The sequence below is a fragment of the Neltuma alba genome, unplaced genomic scaffold (assembly GCF_004799145.2).
Source record: "Neltuma alba isolate B1F8T4 unplaced genomic scaffold, ASM479914v2 tig00000799_pilon, whole genome shotgun sequence".
NCBI lineage: Eukaryota > Viridiplantae > Streptophyta > Magnoliopsida > Fabales > Fabaceae > Neltuma > Neltuma alba.
In genome coordinates this window covers 128,654-152,854 of record NW_021632197.1, presented here as the reverse complement: position 1 = coordinate 152,854, position 24,201 = coordinate 128,654, and the positions used below count along the sequence as shown (strand labels likewise).

The 24,201-nt window shown below is 34.9% G+C and overlaps 3 protein-coding genes across 3 annotated transcripts; all 3 read left to right on the top strand.

Annotated features, from left to right (window-relative positions):
- The first annotated feature begins 1,154 nt into the window (after positions 1–1,154).
- LOC114746111 (uncharacterized) lies at positions 1,155–2,342 on the top strand. Its single transcript, XM_028934302.1, has 3 exons — positions 1,155–1,365; positions 1,651–1,874; positions 2,013–2,342. The coding sequence occupies exons 1-3, from the start codon at positions 1,155–1,157 to the stop codon at positions 2,340–2,342; spliced, it is 765 nt and encodes a 254-aa protein (XP_028790135.1).
- A 3,686-nt stretch (positions 2,343–6,028) lies between these two features.
- LOC114746103 (uncharacterized) lies at positions 6,029–6,520 on the top strand. The gene is made up of 2 exons (XM_028934289.1): positions 6,029–6,128; positions 6,252–6,520. Exons 1-2 carry the CDS (start codon positions 6,029–6,031, stop codon positions 6,518–6,520), a joined length of 369 nt encoding a protein of 122 aa, XP_028790122.1.
- An 8,537-nt stretch (positions 6,521–15,057) lies between these two features.
- LOC114746195 (uncharacterized) lies at positions 15,058–19,080 on the top strand. Its single transcript, XM_028934398.1, has 3 exons — positions 15,058–15,461; positions 17,721–17,801; positions 18,435–19,080. Exons 1-3 carry the CDS (start codon positions 15,303–15,305, stop codon positions 18,801–18,803), a joined length of 609 nt encoding a protein of 202 aa, XP_028790231.1. The 5' UTR covers positions 15,058–15,302; the 3' UTR covers positions 18,804–19,080.
- The last annotated feature ends 5,121 nt before the right edge of the window (positions 19,081–24,201 follow it).

Genomic DNA, 24,201 nt, shown 5'->3' with positions numbered 1-24,201 from the left:
AGATGGGCTTATGTATGATATCGTTTGTTACCCGAGCTTGAAACTCGGAGGCCCAATGGAATGAACTGATTGATTGATGAATGAATGATCTTTGGTTGCATGCAATTTGTTTGGATTTCTACCCACAGTTTAACTGTCAGTTTTGAAAATGGTTTACAAGTTTTCTTTTCTACTATGGTAGCTTGTATAACAGTTTTCTTTTTCTACCATAGTAGTGGGTTATATGCTAAGTTCTTTATGTGTTGAGTGAAGGAGTTTTACAAATTGGTATCTCAGAGCCAGTCTTTTTCCTTACAATTTGTTTTTTTTCCTAGTAGAAATATACATACTTCATACATACCTTCCTGGTTGTTTTGTGTTTCCTTTCTTTTCTTTACTAATGAGGGTTTCATCCTTATTTAGGAAGAGGAAGGATGGTACGGACATGTCAAACAGACCCAGCCAGTAATAGGCCGCCTCAAGAGAATGAGGCCTTTTTGAAGCAAATGAGGGAGATGATGACGTCAGTGGTAGACGAGAGATTAATAAAGTTTAAAGAGGACTTCACGAGAAAGCAGCAAGAGTCAGTCAATCAGGAGGATTGAGGGAATGAGGTGATTATGGAGACACGAGGAGAAGGCAAAAGGGGGCTTAGAGGTGGTGACCAAGCTGGAGACATACCTCATAGGGAGGATTATCGAGAAGTTAGATAGGGAAGAGATACTTCTAGGGGAGTGATCTACCCTCCCCTACTAAATGACATCACCAAGGTATGGAGAGAGGTGCGCTGTCATGATCCTCCACAATTCAAGGGAAGTTTGGAACCGTCAGATGCAGAGAAATGGATTGAGCAGATGGAGACAATCTTTACTGCCGTCCCTTATCTTCCTTCGCTGATAGTGCAAGTAGCGGTCACTTACCTTGTAGAACAAGCGAGACACTGGTGGATTAGTGCAAGGGCCATAGATATATCTCAACTGAATTGGGATACCTTCAAACAGATGTTCTACGATCACTTCTTCCTGAAGGAGTTACGGATGGAAAAGCAGTTCTTGTTTTACTCCTTGAAGCACGTCAAGTTGTATGAGGATCAGTTTATTACAAGATTTATTGATTTGGCCAAGTATGTGCCGAGGCAGGCAGAAGATCACTATTTCTGGTTAGCTCAATAGTTGATGAATCGTGCAAGGCCAGAGTTGAAGCAACAATTGGCCCTGTTGGAGGTTAATACCTTTGAAGAGATATGTGTAAAGCTACGAGTTATAGCTAGAAGGACAAAAGAGGTGGTAGAGGTAAGGAGAGTTGAGAACCAAGCTAGAGTAGCCCGTTATCCTGTGCCTACTAGAGGAGTGGGAAAAGGAAGTCAATACAACTCTGGGAGCTCAGGTAGCTCAGGGAGGAATAGAAATTAAGGGCAGAATTAGAGGTCAAATGCTAAGAGGGGCTTTATGCAAAGGCTCTAGAACCCAAACAATCAAACTGGAGGGGGACAGGGCTCCCGTCAAGATTCATCAGTGACCACCCTGAATATTACGGGACTGTGCCCCAGATATAGGGGTAAGCATGCGGGGCAATACTGGGAGTGCTTTCGATGCCACCGATGGGGACATATTGCCAGAAACTGCCCAAAGAGCCAGCCAACACCTCTAGCTAACCATTCTATTATTTCAGGACGTGCTTATGCCATGACAAATGAAGAGGCTTCTGCATCCCCAAATTTGATTCGAGCTAACATCATACTTCAAGGACATGTTATTTCTACTTTATTTGACTCGGGTGCTACGCACTCCTTTATTTCGTTGGATTGTGCTCAGAAGTTGAGTTTGCCTATGGTTGAGCTACCATACAATTTGAGAGTATCTACTCTTGCATGGGTCATTATCATAACTGGAAGGGCATGTCTGAGGCTTGCACTTTGTTTTGAGAATCGAGATTCTACAATAGATTTGTTTTGTCTACCTCTGAAAGGTATTGACGTGATTTTTAGTATGAATTGGTTGATGGCTAATGGTGCAATTCTCGATTGTAAATAGAGGTTAGTGACTATTCGGGTAGGTGTATTATGTACTGAGTTGCTTGGTGGCCCAGTTCTTTTATCAGCTGCACAAGTGGATAAGGCGGTGAAGAAGGGGTGTCAGGCCTTCATTGTATTCTTCTCGATCAATAGGAGTGAAGCAGGTGGAATTGAGCAGATAGATGTGGTAAAGGAGTACCCAGAGGTGTTTCCAGATGAGGTTGCAGCACTACCTCCAGAGCAGGAAGTGGAATTCTCTATAGAATTGATTCTGGGAACTACCCTAATTTCAAAGGCTCAGTATAAAATGTCTCCTTCAGAATTGGTTGAATTGAAAAAAGCAGCTTGAGGAATTATTAGAAAAAGGATTCATCCAACCTAGTGTGTTGCCATGGGGATCACCGGTGTTGTTTGTGAGAAAGAAAGATGGTAGCTTGAGGCTGTGTATTGACTACCGACAATTAAACAAGATCACAATCAAGAACAAGTACCCGTTGCCTAGAATTGATGATTTGTTAGACCTTCTAATCGGAGCATCAGTTTTCTCTAAGATTGATCTGAGGTCAAGATACCATCAGCTAAGGGTACGAGCAGAGGACATCCTAAAAACAACCTTTTGAACTTGTTACTGACACTATGAGTTTTTGGTGATGCCTTTTGGACTCACAAATACTCCAGCCGTCTTTATGGACTACATGAATCGGATCTTCTGACCTTATTTGGACAGATTTGTGGTAGTCTTCATCGATGATATACTAATTTATTCTAAGAGCGAGGAAGAACGTCGAGAGCATCTCCACATCACACTACAAATTTTAAGGGACCATCAGTTGTATGCTAAACTGTCAAAGTGTGAGTTCTGGTTGAAAGAAGTGAAGTTCTTGGGTTACGTTGTATCTGCTTAGGGAATAGCAGTGGATCCTAACAAAGTGGACGCAGTACTAAAGTGGGAGGTTCCCAGATCAGTAACTGAGGTGTGGAGTTTTGTAGGATTAGCTAGTTACTATCGGAGATTCATTCAAGGCTTTTCTCAGATTGTCATGCCATTGACTAAGTTAACCAAAAAGGACCAACCGTTTGTTTGGACGGAGGAATGTGAAGCAACGTTCCAAGAGTTGTAGACCAGGTTACTATAGCTCTGGTGCTTACTCTTCCAACCCCCGAAGTACTGTATGTTCTTTACACTGATGCATCACTAAAAGGTTTGGGATGTGTGCTCATGCAAAACAATAAGGTAGTGGCTTACGCTTCTAGGCAGCTGATGTCACATCAAGCATTATGATAATTAGAAATAAGAAATATTCTCAAATTATTGAGGATTAAAAATAATAAGGAGAATTTTGGTGGAAAATAATTCTAGTAAATTTTCCAAGCCAACCATAGAAATTTGACTAATTAAGGAAAATTGGTCAAATTTAAATAAGGAAAAATATTTCCAAGCCTTGGAAAATTAAGGAAAAATGAGGATAATATCCTTTGAGTTATATGAAATTATAAAGTTGGTTTTATGACCAAATTACCCTTAGATAATTTATAAGAGAATTTAAGGGTGATTTAGGCTAATTGAGGGATTTTATTTGGAAAATTATAAATAAATATTTTAAGGGGAATAAAATTCTAAGAAAAATTCCTATGAGACCCCAAGGAATTATAAGGAATTATGGAATTAAATGAAGACCCTCAAGTATCCAAGATTTTTCCAAATAATGATGAAAAGTGGAAAAATCCCTAAAGAGAAGGAAATTAATTTCCCTTTTTAATGAAATTAATTTTGAGGCAAAGAGGGCAATTTGGGAAGATAAAAATGAGGAGATTAAATTAAGGATCTGACAGAAAATAACTACAGAGGCCAAGCTACTGTAATTATAGAAAAGAAGTCAAACTCAGAGCCAAATTACACTGATAAAGCAAGATTAGTGTCTTGGAAATCAAAGGGATCATATTGAGCCATGTATCAAGCTCTTGATGGAGAGGATTTGAACTTGCTAAGTGTCACTCCTCAAATGGAGAGGATTTTGACTTTGGTAATTAAATTCTTTTGGATTTTTGTTAATTAAGAAAGAGAAATCAAGATTAAGGGGGTAATGACACTTGGACTCTCATTAAAGATGGTGGTTGAGATATTTTGAACCACTAAACAAGCTCTTCTCTCCCCTATTTTCAGGTGTAAGTTTCGGCCAAGGAGGAAAGGGAGAGAAAAGAGAGAGCTTTGAGAGAAAAACAAGAGAGAGCTTGCATCTTTGGTCATACAATCAAGGTTTAAGGTGAGTTCTTGGCTCTAGATGTGTTCTTGCCTTGTTTTCTTTCTCTTTTATGGTTGAAAAATATGTCTCCTCTCTCTTTTGATGCTGGCTGAACTGAATATTTAGAGGGGAAGGGAGTTTTGTTCAGCACACTTGTTAAAACACAACAACACAAGCTAGTTCCTAGTGTTTGCAAGTGATTATAGGTTGTTTTAAAGCATTTTTCATGGTTGTTTCTTTGAGTATTATTTTCGGCCAAGCTATTGACTGAACCCTAGGATGAGTTTTTCAATGTTTTAAGGCTTCCATGATGCTTAAAATAAGAAATGGTGTAGGGTAAACCAAAAGGAACAAGTGTTGGAAGCTTTAAAGCAAAGTTGTGATTTTTGGTTCAAGTCCTCTAGTGGTTCGGTCAAAGGGTAGCTGAAAGAAGCAATTTTATTTTCCTAGATCTAAGCACATATTTGGAATCTACATGAAAAACCATGTAGGAATGGGTCAAGAAGCAATTTTTAAGGTTAAAGAGAAACAAGTCCAAAAATGGTGAACAAAGGAGGGAGCTTTATGGATCAAGAATCATTTTTTATTTATGTTCTTGCTTTTTCTTGGTTGGTTAATGATTCTTGCTTCCCTTTTTTATGGATTGCATTGTTAGGGTTTGATATTTATGAAGGAAAAGAGGAGAAGGAAAGAAAGCTAAAGCTTTTGGAGCAAGGTAGCAAGTTAAACCTAGCTACTAATACTAACTTAGCATTATTGATTATTGCATGATTAATTGCTATTATGTGGTTGGACTTTCTTGATTATAATGTGGCTGCTTTTGTAATTTCTTGCTTTGGCCTTTGCATGATTGATTTTGCCAAATGATAAGCATGCTAGTTCACTAATAGTAGTCAATATAATTGTGCATGTTGATGATGCTTGTTGGTGTTATAGTTGGTTAATTTGCTATTGGGATTTCAATGAAATCTCATTCCACAAATGTAACCTAACATTTTAGGGCCTAAATCCTCCAAAGGAAAGCTGCAGATTGAAGGCTAATTGTGGGGTTTAGCCACAAAAATTCATGAACTTATTTTGATTATGTACATATTATACTAACAGTGCTGTAAGCACACTGACCCTGTCTGGTTCACGCAACTTTTTGATTATGCTCCCAAATGTGTTTAGTCACGAAATTTGGCATGATGAAAGATAACATCCTGAGCTTCAAATTGATAGCTAATACGTTAAAAATGGCCCAGTAAACGATTTATAATGATTTTTCAAAGTTAAAGGTCAGAATCTGGAAAAAGGGTTTTTAGCAAATAGATAGATAGTGCTACATTTCCCAAAAACCTGACACTTTTTCATAAGGAATTGGACAATGAGATTATTTTTCCTTGAAAGAGGACTTAAAGATATTTAATTAGAATTTTGAACTACCCTAATTGGATTTTTGTGGAATAATTTATGAATTTTTGAAATTGGGCCAGAAAACTAGATTTTTACCCGATGAACAGTAAAAATCCGAAATTTAGCATTTTTATGGTAAAAAGTGAGCCCAAAACCATCCAATGTGGTCTAAAATGGTTTTGAAAATAACCTAAGTCAATATAATAGTAAGGTGTGACAGCTGAGGGCACATGAAGAAAACTACCCAACCCATGACTTGGAGCTAGTGACAGTAGTTTTTGTGCTAAAGATCTGGAGGTATTATCTGTATGGTTCCTAGTTTGAGGTCTTTAGCGACCATAAAAGTTTGAAATACTTGGTGGATCAGAAATAGTTGAACAACCGGCAACGTCGTTGGATGGAGTTCCTAAAGGACTATGATTTTGAGATTAAATATCGTCTTGGAAAGGCTAATGTGGTAGTGGATGCTCTAAGCAGAAAGGCGGTACATGTGTTCTGTATGAGTTTAAAAGAACAGTTCTTGCTTGAGGAATTATTGGAGATTCTAATGGTGCCATCGGGGCAGGCTACTCTATATGCAGTGTTCGGGGATTATGAATTCTATTAAGACTTACGAGCAGCTCAGCGGGATGATGATCACCTAGCAAGGATTCAAGTTGAATTAGAGAATGGCCCAGTGCAAGATTATGAGTTTGGAGATATGGGCATCCTGAGGTATAAGAATCGGATTTGTGTTCCCCATGATGAGGAGATTAAGGGAACTATCCTAAAGGAGGCTAACCGCAGCCATTACGTCATCCACCCTAGTGCCACCAAGATGTACCATGACTTGAGGCAGCAGTACTGGTGGCCTAACATAAAGAAGGAAGTGACTAACTTTGTACTCTGATGTTGACTTGTCAGAAAGTCAAGATAGAGCATCAAAGGGCTGGAGGTTTGCTGCAACGGTTAGAAATCCCTCAATGGAAATGGGACAGTATCTCCTTGGATTTCATAGTGGGTTTACCAAGGACACCCGAAGGTTATGACGCTACATGGGTGGTGGTGGACAGATTGACGAAATCTGCTCACTTTTTACCATATAAGGTCAATTATACCCTGGAGAGGATGGCCAAGCTGTACATGGATGAGATCGTCAGGCTCCATAGGGTTCCGTTGAGTATAGTTTTAGATTGAGATCTGTTTTTTACTTCTAACTTTTGGAAAGCAGTGAATGCGGCTTTGGGTACTAAGTTGAAGTTCAATACAGCATATCATCCCCAGACCGATGGACAGACCAAGCAAACAATTCAGACACTAGAGGATATGTTGAGGGCTTGTGTTATCGAATTCAAGGGGAGTTGGATTGATCACCTACCTTTGGCTAAATTTGCCTACAACAATAGTTACCACGCTAGTATCCAGATGGCCCCTTATGAAGCACTCTATAGCCAGAAGTGTCGATCGCCTCTCTGTTGGACAGAACTGAGTGAAAGAATGGTCTTGGGACCAGACTTAGAAAATGCCACCACGAAGAAGATTGAGGTCATCAAACAGAAGTTATTGATAGCCCAGAATCGACAAAAGAGTTATGCAGATAGGAAGAGGAGACCGTTGGAATTTTGTGAGGGTGACCATATGTTTTTTAGGGTTATGCCGACTACTGGCATTAGGAGGTCCATTAAAGAAAGGAAATTATCTCCGAGATTTCTTGGTCCCTTTGAGATTATAGAGAAAACTGGAGAAGTAGCTTATCAGATTGCCTTACCACTGCACTTATCCAATGTTCATGATGTGTTCCATGTGTCCCAACTTAAGAAATACCATCCCGATATGTCTCACATCCTAGAACCTGAAGAGGTGGAGTTACATGACAACCTAACTTACCAAGAAGAACTAGAAAGAATCCTTGGCGTAAAGGACAAACAGTTGAGGAATAAGGCCATTCGGTTAGAAAAAGTTTTCTGGAAGGGCATGAGTCCTGGTGATGCCACCTGGGAGACGGAGGAGAGGATGACGTGATTACCCTCTTTTGTTTTCTTAGTAAGTGTTTGGTGTGTGTTTGTGCTGTGTCTTGTGTGATTGCTTGAATTTTGGGGACAAAATTCCTTAATTGGGGAGAATTGTAATGTCCTGAGTTTTAATAGCCCTTTAACCCTAATTTTTGAGGATAATTGGTGTTTAAACTTGAATTTTAGTGTCTAGTTTGGGATCAAAGTGAGTTGGAGGAGCAGATGAACAAATCCCTTTCAGGATTTGTTTGCCGCGGTGAAGCAGAGAGTTTTAGGAGAGCTTCCTTTCAGGAATAGGTTTTTGTCGTGACTAAGTCAAGAGGGAGTCGTGACGAAAATGAGGGGTGATGATAAGATTGTTGTTGTTGTCTCCCAAACCCTTGTGATCTCCGATATGAGGAATAGGTGGTAGACTCAGGTGCTACAAGGCATATTTATGCGAATAAGGACATGGTCACCTTTTTTGAAGAAGGAAAAGATCATATTATTTGACTGATTCCCAAACCATGAAAGTTCAAGAAAAAGAAACAGTTGTCATAAAACTCACATCTGGGAAGACCTTAGCATTGAATGATGTTCTGTGCGTGCCTGATATAAGAGCTAATTCTGGTTTCTTTAGCTCTGTTAGAGAAAGCATGATAATCTAGGGTTATTTGTACTAAGCATTACTAAAATGAATGATAATACATCTTCTATTTACTTGCTTGTGTTTTATATTGATTATTTTGGTATGTGGCATACTAAATTAGAACATACAAGTAAATCTTATATAAAAAGGCTTTATCATCTTAGACTAATATCGGGAATTAAAAATAATGTTCTTAATAAGTATGAAGATGTATAGAAACAAAACAAATTAAAAAGTCTCATTTTTCTACTCAAAGAGAAACTGAGTTGTTATCCTTACTTAATATACACTGATTTAGGTGATCTAAAACTAACCAAGACTAGAGGTGGTAAAAGATATTATGTAACTGCTATTGATGATTTTTCAAGGTATACAAAATTATATTTGTTAAGGAGTAAAGATGAGGCCTTTGAAAAATTCTTTTTATATACAGTTGAAGTAGAAAATCAATTAGAATGAAAGATTCAACGAGTTAGATATGATAGAGGAAGTGAATTTTTACAATTAAATGACTTTTGTGAAAAAGAAAGAATTATTCATGAAGTAACCCCTCCGTATTCACAGGAATCAAATAGTGTTACAAAAAGAAAAAAAAACTTTAAAAGAGATTATGAAGGCTTTGTTTTTAAGCTCTGTTGTACTAGATAACCTTTATGATGAAGCCACTTATTGCCTACTTGTTCTTTTATAAAATAAAATACCTCATAGGAAAACAAATAAAACTCCTTATAAATTATGAAAAGGTTTTGCACATAGTCTTAATTATTTAAAAGTGTAGGGATGCCTTACAAAGGTTTTATTAGTTGACACTAAAAAGCGAAAAATAGGTTCTAAAACTACTAATTGTTTATTTATCAAATATGCTCAACAAAGTACAGCTTATTGTTTTATGGTTTTAAAAAGTAATGTCTTAGGTCAAAACACCATTATTGAAATTAAAAATGTAGAATTTTCTGAATATAATTTTTTTTTGGAAAGCTAAGCATATTCCTCAAGTTGTTAGAAATTCTTCTGAGCAAAATTCGAACAAAAACATAGTAGAAAGTTTATGGAGAAGTAAAAGGCAAAGATGAGAAACTTCTTTTAGAGATGATTTCTACAGTTATTTCGTACAAGATGAACCCATAGATTTTTATGAAGCAACCTCTTCTTCGGACGCATCTTTTTAGAAAGAAACAATTCAAGCAGAAATTGATTCTTTAAAACAAAACAAAACTTGGGTTTTAGTTAATTTTCCTCTAGGGACAAAACTAATTGGCTGTAAATGGATTTTTAGGAAAAAAATATTTTCCTAGTGGTTGTATCGATAAGTATAAAGCAAGGTTGGTAGCTAAAGATTTTACACAAAAAGAAAATATTGATTATTTTAATACTTTTCACTGGTGATGAGAATTTCTTCTATGAGAATTCTTATTACTTTAGCTTTGGTTTATAAGCTTTTTATCCACCAAATGGATGTTAAAATGACTTTTCTAAATAGTGATTTAGAAAAAAAGATTTATACGGTATAACCTAAATGGTGTGTTGTTCCTTGGTAAGAAAACAAAGTTTTTAACTTGTAAAATCTTTATATGGTTTGAAACAAGTACCTAAACAGTGGCATGAAAAATTGGATCAAGTCTTAATTAATAGTGGTTTTTCTACCATTGAAACAAGTGCCTAAACCATATGTCCATACCAAAATTGGGAACAATGATTATGTGATTATTTGTTTGTATGCAGATCACATGCTTATCTTTGGTACTAGCCTAGATATTATGTTTGAAACTAAACATTTCCTAACTTCTAATTTTGATATGAAAGACCTGGGTGAAGCAAAAGTAATTTTAGGTGTTAACATAATAAAAAATGAAAATGGCAATATACTGTCTCAAGAGCATAATGTTGAGAAAATTCTTAGAAAATTTAGATTTGATGATGATCCATTGAGTACTTCTTATGATTCTAGTGTGAATTTATTCAAAAATAAAGGAGAATTGGTTACTCAATCTAAATATGCACATGTGGGGGATTGTTGTGAATATAAGTGGGTGTGTCAAAAGTGAACTCTCACATTGCTCAAGAGAAAAGGAGGTTCAAGTATATATATACATACTATCTTATATTCTTAAGCTAGTGAATAGGCCTAGAGGAGAAGGAAGATCTTATGTGCATGACAATGACCCGCTAAAGGAAAATGAAGTTGAAAACAAGTGATTTCCCCCCTACACATGAGTTAAGACAGCACTGGACACCTTTAATATAAAAAAAAACTTTTGTAAAAATGAATTATTAAGTTATAGAGCTTATCAGAAAATCTTTGTTTTATCAATTTTAGTTTTTATTAGCCAAAGGTTACTGAATGTTAGAATTTTATTCCTTATTAATTGAGATTATCCCTTTATTAATCCTGTTCTTACCAAATGTCCAAAAATTCAATTTTGGGTGCCTCTAATATTCATAACCGAAAGGTGTAAATAGTGTTTATTATGCCAACATCTTAAACTGAAGATTTACTCGTGTTTATTGTCATAAGTGTGGTGCCCAATGTTCAAATGCTCCATGGCCTATATAAAGGGGTTTGGGACAGAGTGTTCAATGGAAAGTTCTTGAGCTTTCGAGCATTCATCTCTCATCTCTGATTTTCTCCTCTCATTTCTCTAATACTGGGTTATATTTGCATTTCTGATGTTCTAGCATCCTGTTTACTGCAGGAAGGATTCGTTTAATCTTGGAGAGTGCCGCATCTATATTTACCTATGGTGATAAAATGACTCTTGAGGACAATGTCTACAGGCACAACTCGAATTAATTTGTCATCTAGTTAGTTGAACAACTTACTCATGACCTTTATAATCGCTCAATTGAAAGTAACTTTTAACCATATCAAAACACAATGTTCTTCATGTAGGAATATGTAGTACTCTCAAGGCCAAGGGCTCACTAGCATAATTATAATGGGAGATGCTTATGGCCTAATTCGTGTAGTTATCTCATGAAGAGTTGTTCTAGCACCTTGGTTTTTACAAAGTGCCTGTGATTTTGATTTATATCCCCATAGATGGTGACCAATCAAAATCATAGTAGTCTTAATTCATTATTATTCCCAAAATAATAATTGACTAAGAACATTTAGAACAGTTTTTAAATTCTTCATGGATTCTTATCATGGAAAACGTGGAAAACAATATACTACCTCCAGTCCTAATTATAAGAGCTACTTGACTAATTTGAAGAGATTAAGGAAATAAGTTAAGTTAATTATTTGCAATAAATAGATGTTGTCTTTCCTAAAATATCCTTACTAATCAAGTTTATCGGCTAGAACTATCATTATTAGAGGAACTATTTTAGGAAAAAATGCATAAATATGAGAGACAAAGTGAATTGGGATCTTATAATTAGGACCAAAATAAAAGTCAAATAAGGTCTTATATTAAGGACCGGAGGTAGTAATAAATAAATATTTTTGATAAAACAGCTTTCATTAAATTAAATATAATGTTTACATCCAATTGATTGGCCTAGGGTACAATCTCCAACGGTAAATTCACTGATGAATATAAGTCAATTTTTGTATCATCTCTTGTAATGTAAATTAAAATTTGTAAATTTTCATATTGACACGTGTTATTTGCACACTTATAAACTTACCTGTGAAATTATGAACACTTGTTATATATATATATATATATATATTATTAGTTATTAAAATACATAGGCACATTTATAAATTTATTTATAAACTTGACCGAATAGATATAAATAATCTGACATAAGTTTTATCCTCATGCTAATATAGGATAAGATTGCACTACTTTTAAAATTAGGAGGAATATGGTGCCATTAAAAGCTTGAATATACCAATTGCGCCTCACTGAATACCCACGATGTTGAATTGCATTGCAACCTTTAATTTATTTGGTAAGAAGCCAAATCAGACTCTAAATGTTCCATCACGTTGGATTCTTGGCAAAGGTGTGAATATCTCTACTCCTTAATCATTATCAAACGCATTACTATAAGATATCCCTACCCCACCCTTCCACCATACCATACTCTCTGCCACACTTTATGACTTCCGAACCGTCCTTTTTGGCCTTTTTTTATACTTTTTAGGTTAATATAATTTTTAGTTCTGAAAATTTAATACAAAATTTGAAATAAATGTTTTTGATATTTTAAAATTTACAGTATGTATAACCGTTAGTTCCTGTAAGCTAAATATGATTTAATGACCAAGAGTATTAGTTTCAAATTTTAGAGATCAAAATGAGGTTAAACTTAAGATTGAATTTTTTTTTTTTCCCCTTTCACATGAGGAGATCAACCTCCTCCACCATATTCTGCCCACCACTTGGCATTGAAAAGTTCGAAGACGACAACATAATAAAAAATCATAGCAGAGCACCAAAAAGTTTATTTAACATATATGAGGCTTGTGCAACTGAAAAACGTTCAATTGATAAAAGAAAGGCACATAGTTTTTTTTATCTGCTTTGTTAGTTTGATGAGGTACTAAACTTATCATAGCTAAATTTATTTAATTTCATGCACGTAAGCATGATTTGTTAAGTAAGTTTGATGGATGGTGTTAAAGGATAGGAAAAACTTCGATTACATTATCAAGAGTTAAAACTTAATATGCGTTTTATGTTCGACAAATACTTTTGAGAAAGCTATTGGAACCATAAAAAGTGCAGAATAAGGTATCATTTCATCTTTCAAAATGGTTCTAAAAGATAATGTATTATATTATTTCACAATTATAATTTTTTCAGAGAACAGTGGGATTTAGACGTATTTTCATACAGTTAATGAATTAAAAAGAAATTTACCAAGTTAAATCTATCTAATTAAAATCAAATGTTGAATAATATTGTTAGAAGTATATCCACAAATTTTTAAAATGAAGCAAAATAAAACGGCTATTAATTTAACTAATGTTGACCATTTAACAAACATGTCAACTAAGAAATGGTACAAAAATGCATATGAAATATTCAAAATAGTACAAAAATATACATGAGATTTTCAAAGTAGGCCGTTGGACAAGAGTTGGTAATGAGTTAGCTTATAACTCACAATGTCATGAGTTTGAATCCTGCTATTGATATGAGAACATTGTTAATGAATGATTTATAAGTACCTCATGGTTTGATCTAATTCACCAAAACTTTTTTTAACCAAAAGAATAGGCCGTAGGAAACTTTATGTATATTTTTGTACCATTTTCTTGACCTATATATTTGTTAAATGATCAATATTAATTGGTTTAATGGTTGTGATATTTTTACAATACTTAAAAAAAACTTTATGTATACTTTTACACTAAAAAAAGTTTCATAATGTTAGATTTGCACCTCAACCCATCAAGCAAAACGATGGAATAAGTATAAAACCTTTTTACGTATGATTAGATTGTTATATTTGACCTAAAGTCAAGAAAAGCTAACCCGATTCTATAATCCAACAAATTCACTAAATAGGTGTTAAAATTGTTATCATGATTTCTCCATAATAAGTATAGAGCTATTTCCTTAAAAAAAAAAGGGAATATTGGGAAAAAATCCCATTACAAAAATTATTAGCAAGAAAAACCTAAATCAAAATACTAAACTCTACATGTAATGACACTTTGTAGGGTTGCTATAATTTTTTGTCTCTTAAGTTTACTCTCTTTTCAGTTTTGGTCTCTCAAATTTCAAATAATAAGTTTTGGTCCATCAAGTTTATTTTCATATAAAATATTAGTTCCTATAATTTAATAAAAACTCAGACTATTTTGCCTCTTGAGGGATCAAAACTTATGGTTTAAAACTTGAGAAACCAAAACCGTAGGTAAACTTGAGAGACTAAAAATTGTATTAATCATATTTTATATGTATAAAAGTTTATCAGGTTTTTATATTAATAAAATTTCTAATTTAGCACTTTTCACGATTCTCAAAAAGAAAAATTACAATTAGGTCTCAAGTAAGAGATTTAATTATTTTAAAATCTAGTTATAAGTGAAGAGTAAGCAGTAATAACTTTTAGAGTAGAAAATAACAACAGGTTAAGACTAAGCATTTATTATTGGGATTTTTTTGTAATTAATTTTTTTTAGACTTTTCCGTACTTTACTCTTCTGAAATTTTAGTGACTATCTTAGCTAGTTACACGTTTCACATACCCTTTTATTTTCATTTCTCTGTTTTGTCTTTTTTGGAAAGAGAAAGGCCCAAGCAGGCACTCACGTTATTAGTGAGAGAAACCTAAATCAAAATATTAATACTCTCTAGGCCCCAAAAAAAAAAAAAAAAACTAATGCTCTCTACGCAATGATATTTTATAAGGTTAACATGATTTTTAGTTTTTTAAGTTTATCATTTTTTTTTAATTTTAATCTCCTAAATTTCAAACTACATGTTTTGATTCCTTAAATTTATTTTCATCTAAAATATTAGTTCATATAATTTAATAAAAATTTAGATCATTTTGTAAGGTTAAAATTTATGGTTTAAAACTTGAGAGGCTAAAATTATGAATAAACTTGAAACACCAAAAGTTATATTAACATTCCTTTACATGTATAAAATTTATCAGGTTTATATATTAATAAAATTTTTAATTTTAACCTTTTATTTTCTATTTTGTCTTTTTGAAAAAGAGAAAGGCCCAAGCGCGCACTCAAGTCATTTCTCCGTAGCCTATCCCAATTCCCACCACTATACCGGCAACGCTCATCACAGTCCTTTAAACCAAACAAGATTCCACGCGTCTCCTACACTCCAATCCTTCTCCTACACCGCAGTTATCTTTTTCCTTCTCTCTGTCCGTTCGTTGGAGCCTTCAAAGCAATTATCACGTGGATCGCATGCCCTCCATAGTTACCATGTGGCCTCTTTCCTTCTGTGAAACTTTTCCCCGTAAAACTACAAAAGCCGCCCTCCTCTGGCCCTCCCTCTCCCCTCCATATCCCATAATCATCCCCTAATCTTGCTCCCTCCGATCGACGACGGGATTCGCGTTGGCGCCGCCGCAGTTCTTTGTGCCGATTCCCGTTCGAAGCCTCTTGTGATTTGTCAGCGATGGCCAAGAAGAGGAAGTCCACTACTTCAAGCCTTGACGAGGTGGATCGGACCATGTATGCGTCCTTTTGCAGTGCGGCGAATTCTCTGTCACAACTTTATACACAGGCTATGAACCACCAGAAGCTTTCGTTCCAGGCCGGGGAACGCCACGGCCTCGTAAGATCTCTTGCCTCCCTATACGAGTTGGTTTTCCTTTCTGCTCGAAAGCAAAGAAATTTGCTACTTCTGAATTTCAGATTTTAGCTGATGGGTTTTAATTGGTGATTCGATGCGTCGATACTACTTTCTGCCCCTAATCTTAACTATGGTTTTAGGTGTCCCTTACCCCTTCTCGATTGTTGATTATGAATGGACCTTTTGCCTTTGCTTGCTTTTTCGGATGACAATTACATCATCGTAAATGCACTGTATCTTTTGCAATGCCTTTGTGCTACAGAATTAATATGAATGGTCAGGATTTTTTCAATGTAAGGCTTGTGTTTTGCATTAACCCATACAGATTTCTGGTTAATGTCTTCAAAACTTAAGCGCCCTTGACGTTTTTTTTCCTTTTGCAATTCTTTTCCCTGGTTTTGGATGGTTGAAGTTGAACTGTACTTCTGCAAGAAAGATGGGTTCATTTTAAATTTATGGAATACTAGAAATGTTTTTGCTGCAAAAGGAAACAAAAAACACAGAATACTAGGAACGCTAAATTACTTTGACGTCCCAATTTACTTGACTACGAAAATTTTGAGAATTATCTGGACATTACAGTATAAATAACTTGTGTCATTTCATTAATTCAGTTGACAAAAGGTGCTTAGCTTAGCTGAAAACACTTGAGAGGTATTTTAATAGTTTGATTTCAGCACAAAATGAAGTGGAACTTTGTTTATAATATTGGATTCTACCTTGCTCGAATGGTGCAATAAGCATTTGCGGGATTGGTCTTATGCTTAATTAAAGATTTTACTGAGAAAATTTTTATGTGGCCTAAATTATACTTAGCATGAAGCTGCGAATATACATAAAATTAGCTCTATTATATTTTAGTGAAATGTTAAGAATTAAGCCGTTCAAAAAATAAAACATTAAATACATTAAGCTTTGAACCGAGCAAGCTTTCCAGTTGCTTTGACTTTTGACATCTTGTATTGAAGTATGCTTTTGTGATATATTCACTGTACCATTATAATTTTTTCATGGTGGAAAAACATCCCTGATATGCAGGTATCTAAAAGTATAGATTTTTTTTTTTTATAGTTGCTTAATACTTGTGTCTTGAGATATGTTACTGGAATATGTGTGATTTTGAAGCATGAAGATATCTGGAAATCAAAAATTTGAAGGTAATATCCTTTTGACTCGTGGGGCAGGGAGGTAGGAGGAAGATTTGACTTTGCTCAAAATGATTTAAGACAAGTGATATGAATAATAGACATGTCAACACTCAGTATATCCCAAGTGGGCTAGGGCATGATGATGGTGAAGTGAAAAACTAGCCGGCAAGTGTAATAGATAATTCATGAAGATTATGAGAAATTAACGCATCAACAATGCTAGTTTTCTTGGTTGGCATTTGTAATCCAGCTTCTGACTTCAAGGTTATGGACTACAATACTGAGTTGAAAATATTTGTTACCAGGTTTCTGCTTATCTATGTGAAACTAGGTTTATGACATTGGTATTTGGAAAAAAAGGGGAAGTGCGTAAATATCCCGGAAGTATCCACAAAGGAGCACCGAGTACCTGGAAGTTTTTTTGGCTTTTATATGCCCTGAAAGTTTTATTTTATAATATTTCTATCCTGAACCGTTATCTGCCATTAAATTTGACCGCTAAAGACACGGGTCAAACCACATAATTTAAAAGTCAAACTTAACGGTGGATAAGGACCAGGATATGTTTTATAAGAAAATAAACTTCCAAAGCATATAAGAGCCAAAACATACTTCCAGGTATTGGGTGCTCCTTCATGGATACTTCCAGGATATTTAAGTACTTTTTCCTTTTGGAAAAATATTGGACTGCTTGACCATGTCCTTGAAAAAGTAATGATTTTATGAAGAGGTTTTCATTCAAATTTCTGCATTATAGACTTTGAAAGGCATGATGCATCTTTGTTCCTTTTCTGCTTCTTTCTATTATGGGATATATCAATGCTTCAATATGACAGCTAGTTATTTAAAAAGTTTATGAAACTCTGCTTTGACATGCTTCAACCGGGAGCTGAGGGCTTCTGGCATACCCATTTGTGGAGGTCAACATTTTGGAAGCAACCCGTATCAATTTTCCTATCCTAACAAGCAACTTTTTCAAAATGTGGAAACAGCATAGGATGGACTGCTCATATTTAGCCTTAGCAACACTGACTTTGATATTCAAAACCTTATCTGGACATTGTGTTGATTTGGTTGTCCTATTGATTTTCAGGAAAAGCTTTATCAGTGGGTCAGGAGACAACAAGAAGGAGGATCAAGGGTTACAACAGTTGATATTGTCAACTACATTCAGGTTGGTTTGACTGCTCCCTTTTACTAATACCAATATTTTCCCATGTGATGTAATATTCTATTACTGGGTCATTGAAGAGGCCTTCACCAATTTAGATCCGCCCAAGATTGGAGTATGTTACTGCACGGGGAAATAGTTAAAAGACATTTAATTTGTAACATTGTTTGTTCTTATCACTGTCCATCAGATTTTGGTTGGAAAATTGGACATTTTCAACTAAAAGCATTATTGTTCGTGTGATATTGATCAACAAGTTATTCTATATCATCTACTGGTTGACTTGGTTATCTCTAATCTTTTCTGAAATCGGAACTTAATATCTTTTTGTGGGTATTTGAAATGATGAAATAGCCCAAGCTGAGGTTAGGTTTGAAATGAAGTTATAATCAGTAAAGAGAGGAAGAAAGGTTATAACAATTTTTTCCATGTGGGAAGTTTACTGGATTGACAATTCCAAGAAATTAGAGGTCAGTTTTGACTTGTAGCTTGTTTGTTCTAGATGCAATTTGAAAATTTTGCTTATAGCACTTGGTTTTACTAAAATAAAAAAGGAAAACAATGGGATTGTTACAACACTATTCTCTTATGCTGTTTCACGATCAAGTGTGTGATAGTTTTCTCCTATTGTTGTAGCATGAACTGGATTATTGTGGAGAGGAGCCATCTCTGTCTCCCAGAGCTCCCCTGCAACAGCATCAGTCTCAGACAGTTATGCATGTTAATAGTTCAGGTTTCCCAGTGACTTCAGGTTCTTCTGGCCAAACTATTCTGGGGCAGGGATGTGATAATCAATCAAAGAATTCCGTGTTTTCTAATGCTTTGTCAAGCCCTGTTCGTCGAAGTCTCCAGCACTATCAAATCGGCGAGGGAGGTTACTACCCTAGTGGTCTTTCCATGGCCAACGGAAACCGTAACAGTGAACCTGGCTTTCTGCATCAGCAAAACAGGGATTACACTGCTTTTAGTTCCAATGATTCTGCCATGGACATGCATGCTGACTAGTGTTTGCCAATACACAAATTCTTGTTTGACAAAGCCTCATGAAATACCTGCAGAAGAAGCGAATACCTATGCCATCCTAGTGTTTAGTTTGGGTCCGAAATGTTTTGTAAAGCTTTTTTCTTTTTTGATTTATAGCTTATAAGCTTTCTAATTTGTACCTTGGGGGTATCTTTCGCTACCTTAGACAGCTTTTTCAATGTAGGGAATGCTTCTGTCTCCAGTTGCCTGTGTAAATTTGCTCTTTCTGCAAATTTAATCTGCAAGATATAGCGGGTAATTCGCAGGACCAACCCGCTGGTAGTACACAAAACCAACCTGTCAACCCTTGGGTTGGCGAAATCGAAGCCTGTTGAGGCGGGTATTTAATATTTTCAGCCCATCCCACTTAATCCATGAGCCCCAATACATTTTTTATTTTTATTTTAATGAAAACGAAGTTTATGTGTTGTACTAATAAGGTGAAGATTTTTTAATGGAAGGAATTGGATTCTGTATTTGATTTCTCATTTTCTTTATTCATTTATCATTTTTATATTGATAAAGTAATTATGTAAAATAAATTATTTGGTTATATTTGCAAATTTTGAGGCTAATTTAATTATATAACTTCATGAAAATATACTTGAAACCTTGTATCTTTTTGTGCGCATTTTTTTTGGAATTAAAAGGGTAGGGATTATAAGTGAGATTGAATTTGCAAATAGTGATCTCCCATTTATTAAAAAAAGTTATTCATACGGATTACAAAATTATTAGTTCCTTGCGATTCGATTTGTTCAAATAGCCCGAGCCAAGGATATGTTTCAAATGAAGTTTATGATCACTAGGAGAGGAAGAAAGGTTACGACAATTTTTCCATCTGGAAAGCTTACGGGCTTGACCATTTCAAGAAATTGAAACGGTTAGTTTAGCCGAAGCTAGTGGGCTGCAGAGTTCTAGTCTCTCATGTTAGTTTTCGGAATTTCGTTTATTTTTAAAAGCTTAAATAAACATCTTATATTTTTTTAATAGTGACTTTTTTTTAAGATGAAAGTGATTTTTTTATTTTAAACAAAAACAAATGACCCCAAAACTTCAAGTGGATGCATCAGCATCACAAATTCACAACATCATGACTTGCTAGGGCTTTGGATTTCAAGAAGGGAGGAAATGTACAGGAACAAGAAAGGGGTAACGAATTAGGGGAAGTAAGGTATTTCTACTTGGAATATCCGTAGCTTTGTCTTGTGCATAGGTGAAGAAGATAATGTACAAAACATAACGCTGGTTTTACCAGCTTGTTCCATTAGAGAATCTTATGAAAATGTATTTGCATGCATATGGGAAGGTATATTGAGATGCTTAAGGATGAAGTCTGCATTAACCTTTGCATTCATGATCACATAAATAATTAAATGTAGATGTTTTATTAATTCTTATCATTATTTGGATATTAAATTAGGTAATTGACTAAGTATCCTGATTGTGGCATGTAGTTAGCTTAGGTCCAGTCTAAGTAGGTTTTTTTTTTTTTTTAACTTAGTCATTATTTAATAGTTACGCATAAAACTTCTTTGCTCCTCTTTAAAGGGTTTAATGAGCGGTGATGATTTTTCTCGATTGCTGTTACTATGCTTATTGCCCGTCAAAAGAAGTCCCTGCATATTGTTTTAAATTAATATTATTCTCTGATTACAACTCTCCTTCTTTGTTCATCTCTGAATTAAGAGTCATAGTGAGAGGTATTTATGTCAAGTCTTCTCTCCCTTGTGAGAATTCATATGTGCAATTATTAATTTATGTGTATATGATTTGTCTTACATGAAAGACACAACTAGATATGTAGTCTTTCTATTTTACCAGTGTTTCTGTTTTAATTTCTTCTAGCTCTTATTTTTCTACTCTTTCTAACAATTTTCTTTATCTTTCTTTGTATTTTTACATGCAAGACCTTTTATTTTATTGTTATTATAATTATTTTGCCTTTTTATTAAGAAAATGTAGTCATACAATTAATTTTTCTACTCCCTTTTATTTCAACTGTAAAAGTTAATTTAAAGGTTGGATTTAATCCTAGATATAGTATATTAATCTATTATATCTCTCATATTTATCATTTTTTCTAAACTAACATACTTAACTTATACTCCTTTAGTCTTATTTATAGGGCATTGAGAGAAATTTCTTTTATAGATATACAATTTTACCTTTTATTTATTATTATGTTGACTTTGTTTATATGAGGTATAATATATATTGAATAGGGATAAAGTTGGAAAGTTATTGAATTTTAAATCAGAATTAATGAAGTCTAAGATTTTTATTGGTTTGTATAAAACATATTAGAAGTGACTTATAAATAGGACCAAAAGAGTAAATTGATATATAATCTAATATTATATAGCGGTATTTAAAAGAGATTATGTCGCGTTTGTTATAATTAACTAATTTATTCAACTTCTTTAATTTAATTCAAAAAGTGGCTAGGATCAATTCCCAAAGGGTATGAGACAAAGAAATCCACTTTCTTCCTATTTTTTGGTTCTAGTTATTGATGTTCTTTCTCTTTGGCTACAACACCTGACTTAAAGGGTATAAGGCTCTCAAGAGGTGGACCTATCCTCTCACATTTTTTTTTTTTTTTTTTGAAGATGATGTTTCGATATTTATAAAAGTTGAGATAAATAATTGCTTGGTTTTGAAACAAATATTGAATACTTTTAGCGTGCCTCTGGTCAAAAAATCAACCTTGATAAATCCTGCATTTACTTTTCCTCTAATGCTTCTATTGATTTAAAAAATGAAATTCAAAATGTCTTAGAAATCAAAAGATCTGCTGAACCTGGTAAGTATCTCGGCCTTCCCCTTATTTAGGCTAGATCTAAAAATGCTGCTATAGTTTTTTTTAAAGATAAAATAAAAAAGAAGCTACGAGGATCGAAGTATAAACTCTTAACTTTTGCAGGTAAGGAGGTTTTAATAAAATCAGTTGCTAAGACTATTCCTGTCTATTTAATGCCAGGCTTTATGTTTCCAAAGGCAATATACAGGAAAATTGATAACATGATCTCTGACTTTTGGAGGGGATGCAATGAACAAAGTAGATGAAAAATTCATTGGGATAGCTGGCAATTCATGACAAATCCGACAAGTGCTGGAGGGTTGGGATTCAGAAGCCTCCATGCTTTCAACAAGGCCTTATTGGCAAAAATAGCTTGGAGGATTTTACAAAATCCAAATGAGCTGTGGTGTCCAATTCTGAAGTCAATCTACTTTCCCAGATTAAGCTTTATGGAAGCAAAGGTAGGTGGAAGAGCAACATGGTGCTGGTTAAGTATTCTACAAGGGAGAGAGCGTTTAAAAAAGAATCTTTTTTGGAAAATTGGATGGAGAAGTAATGTTAAAGGTTTTGGACAGAGATGGCTTTTGGAGGATCCTAATCATCAGATTAATGCATTGCCAATTACTGATGCTGAAAGATCTTTGAGAGTAGGGGAATCTGATCTCTAATGGCTTTGTGGGATTCGCAATCAATTTCCCATAAGTTAACTGACACTGGAAATATATGGATCAGAAGTACGAAGGTTTCAGAGATAAATGAGATAGAGACTCCTATCTGGGTATCTTGCAAGAATGGAGGTTATACGGTAGAATTAAGCTATGAATTTGCAAAACGTGAAGAGGAAAAACCAGTTTTGGTGCGACGTGGAAGTTCTTATAAAGTTTCTGTACAACTCTGGAATTCCGTTTGGAGACTACAGATTCCACCCAAAATAAAGCATTTCATCTGGAGGTTATTGAATGGGTCTATTGCAACTACGGAGGCACTTTTTAAGGGGAAGTGTGCTAGAGATATGATCTGTCCGATATGTCAAAATGATAATGAAACCATTGAACACCTCATTCTGCTTTGCCCGTGGTCTCATAGGTGCTGTTCTGGATGTTCGTTATCTCTAAATATTAATAGCAACCAGGTAGCTTGTATCAAGAGATGGCTAGAACAAATGTTTCTACATAATAAGGATATTGAGGACAAGGATCGATCTCTTATTACAGCCTTATGTTGGGATATTTGTAAAGCAAGGTGTGAATTTGTTTTTCAAGAAGCTCAAATAAGATCCAGTGAAAGTGGTCTCATCGCCATCTTTGCTAGCAAATGAGGTGTGGGCTGCTAAAAGCAGTGAAGATTTTCAGGTACAGAGGTGTGGTACCAGTCATATGTTAAGGGAGAAGGAGTTAATTTGGTTCTTTGAAAGTAAACTTTGATGGTGCTTTCAGTAAAAATCCTGCTTGCTCTGCAAGTTGGATTACTTGCAGGGGTCATAATGCCATCTTGGAAATGTGTGTAAGAAAACTGTGGCTACTTCTCCCTTTTACCTGCAGATTAATGCTTGTTACAAAACCATCTCATTTTCAGCAGATTTTGGATAATGATGCTATTAATGTAGTGAAAGTTCAATCCTTTGTAAATAATTCTAATGTTTCAAGCCCTATGGAAGTAGGATAAGTCCTTGTAGACTGTTTCTTTCATTAATAATTGTTTCTCTTGTTAAAAAGAAAAAAAAAACTCTTACATTAAGGGCTAAAGAACTATTTAATTTAAATTTAACTTTACATAACTAAATCACTTATCACTTAAATAGTTAATTACAAACACACTATACACAAAGCCTGGCCACATAATCTGACTTTCTCTCGAATTTATATATTATTATGCTAGATTACTAGACTAGATAATATGTAGGCGGCATCACCTGTAGAAAACTGTTAGTCCGAGTCACGTCCTGCGAATGCTGTCCTTAAGAGCTATTCTGCCACCACTGGCAAGTGAGGAAGCGGCACTTCCCAGGATTAAACGGACTCCTCCTGCAAGAACAGGGTGAACAGAATAGCAGAAGAGAAGATATAGACCCAGCGAGGCAAAGAGAATTCTAGAGGAGGGAGAAGAGATGCACGAAAGCTCAAGTGCGGGATGCTTGAACCTCATGCAAACTGTGCCTTATATAGGCCTCGGATCAAGAGACGTTGGGCCCTTAATTAACCACATTAATGGTGATTAAAACATCAATTACAAACGTTACAGCAATAAAACTGAGTAACGTATACGTTTTGAGCGTTACTAGTAATTAACTCAAACGTTACAGCAATAAAACTGAGTAGCGTATACGTTTTGAGCGTTACTAGTAATTAACTCAAATGTTACACAAATAAAAATCTGTTAAGCCATATTGATGGAGTTTAAAGAACCAAACGGTAGGCTTTCAAAAATCAAATGTAATAAAATCATGGTTCTTAGGTAGGCTTAAATCATTTCTGGATTTTCCAAAAAATCTCTGACTAAAAGGTGCCCAATTTGCCTTTAACTCACGCGCAGGGGGGGATTGCTGGATTTACACTGCGTTTGCCTCCAGTGGCCCAT

What these genes read in the sequence shown, in the direction of transcription:
- LOC114746111 (XM_028934302.1), top strand. Translation starts at nt 1,155, where the DNA reads ATGAATCGTGCAAGGCCAGAGTTGAAGCAACAATTGGCCCTGTTGGAG. An exon ending in ATACAACTCTGGGAGCTCAG is followed by an intron (nt 1,366 to 1,650) that starts GTAGCTCAGGGA and finishes CTATTATTTCAG; the next exon opens with GACGTGCTTATGCCATGACA. An exon ending in TCATTATCATAACTGGAAGG is followed by an intron (nt 1,875 to 2,012) that starts GCATGTCTGAGG and finishes GATTGTAAATAG; the next exon opens with AGGTTAGTGACTATTCGGGT.
- LOC114746103 (XM_028934289.1), top strand. Translation starts at nt 6,029, where the DNA reads ATGGAGTTCCTAAAGGACTATGATTTTGAGATTAAATATCGTCTTGGA. An exon ending in AAAGGCGGTACATGTGTTCT is followed by an intron (nt 6,129 to 6,251) that starts GTATGAGTTTAA and finishes ACTTACGAGCAG; the next exon opens with CTCAGCGGGATGATGATCAC.
- LOC114746195 (XM_028934398.1), top strand. Translation starts at nt 15,303, where the DNA reads ATGGCCAAGAAGAGGAAGTCCACTACTTCAAGCCTTGACGAGGTGGAT. An exon ending in CCGGGGAACGCCACGGCCTC is followed by an intron (nt 15,462 to 17,720) that starts GTAAGATCTCTT and finishes ATTGATTTTCAG; the next exon opens with GAAAAGCTTTATCAGTGGGT. An exon ending in ATATTGTCAACTACATTCAG is followed by an intron (nt 17,802 to 18,434) that starts GTTGGTTTGACT and finishes CTATTGTTGTAG; the next exon opens with CATGAACTGGATTATTGTGG.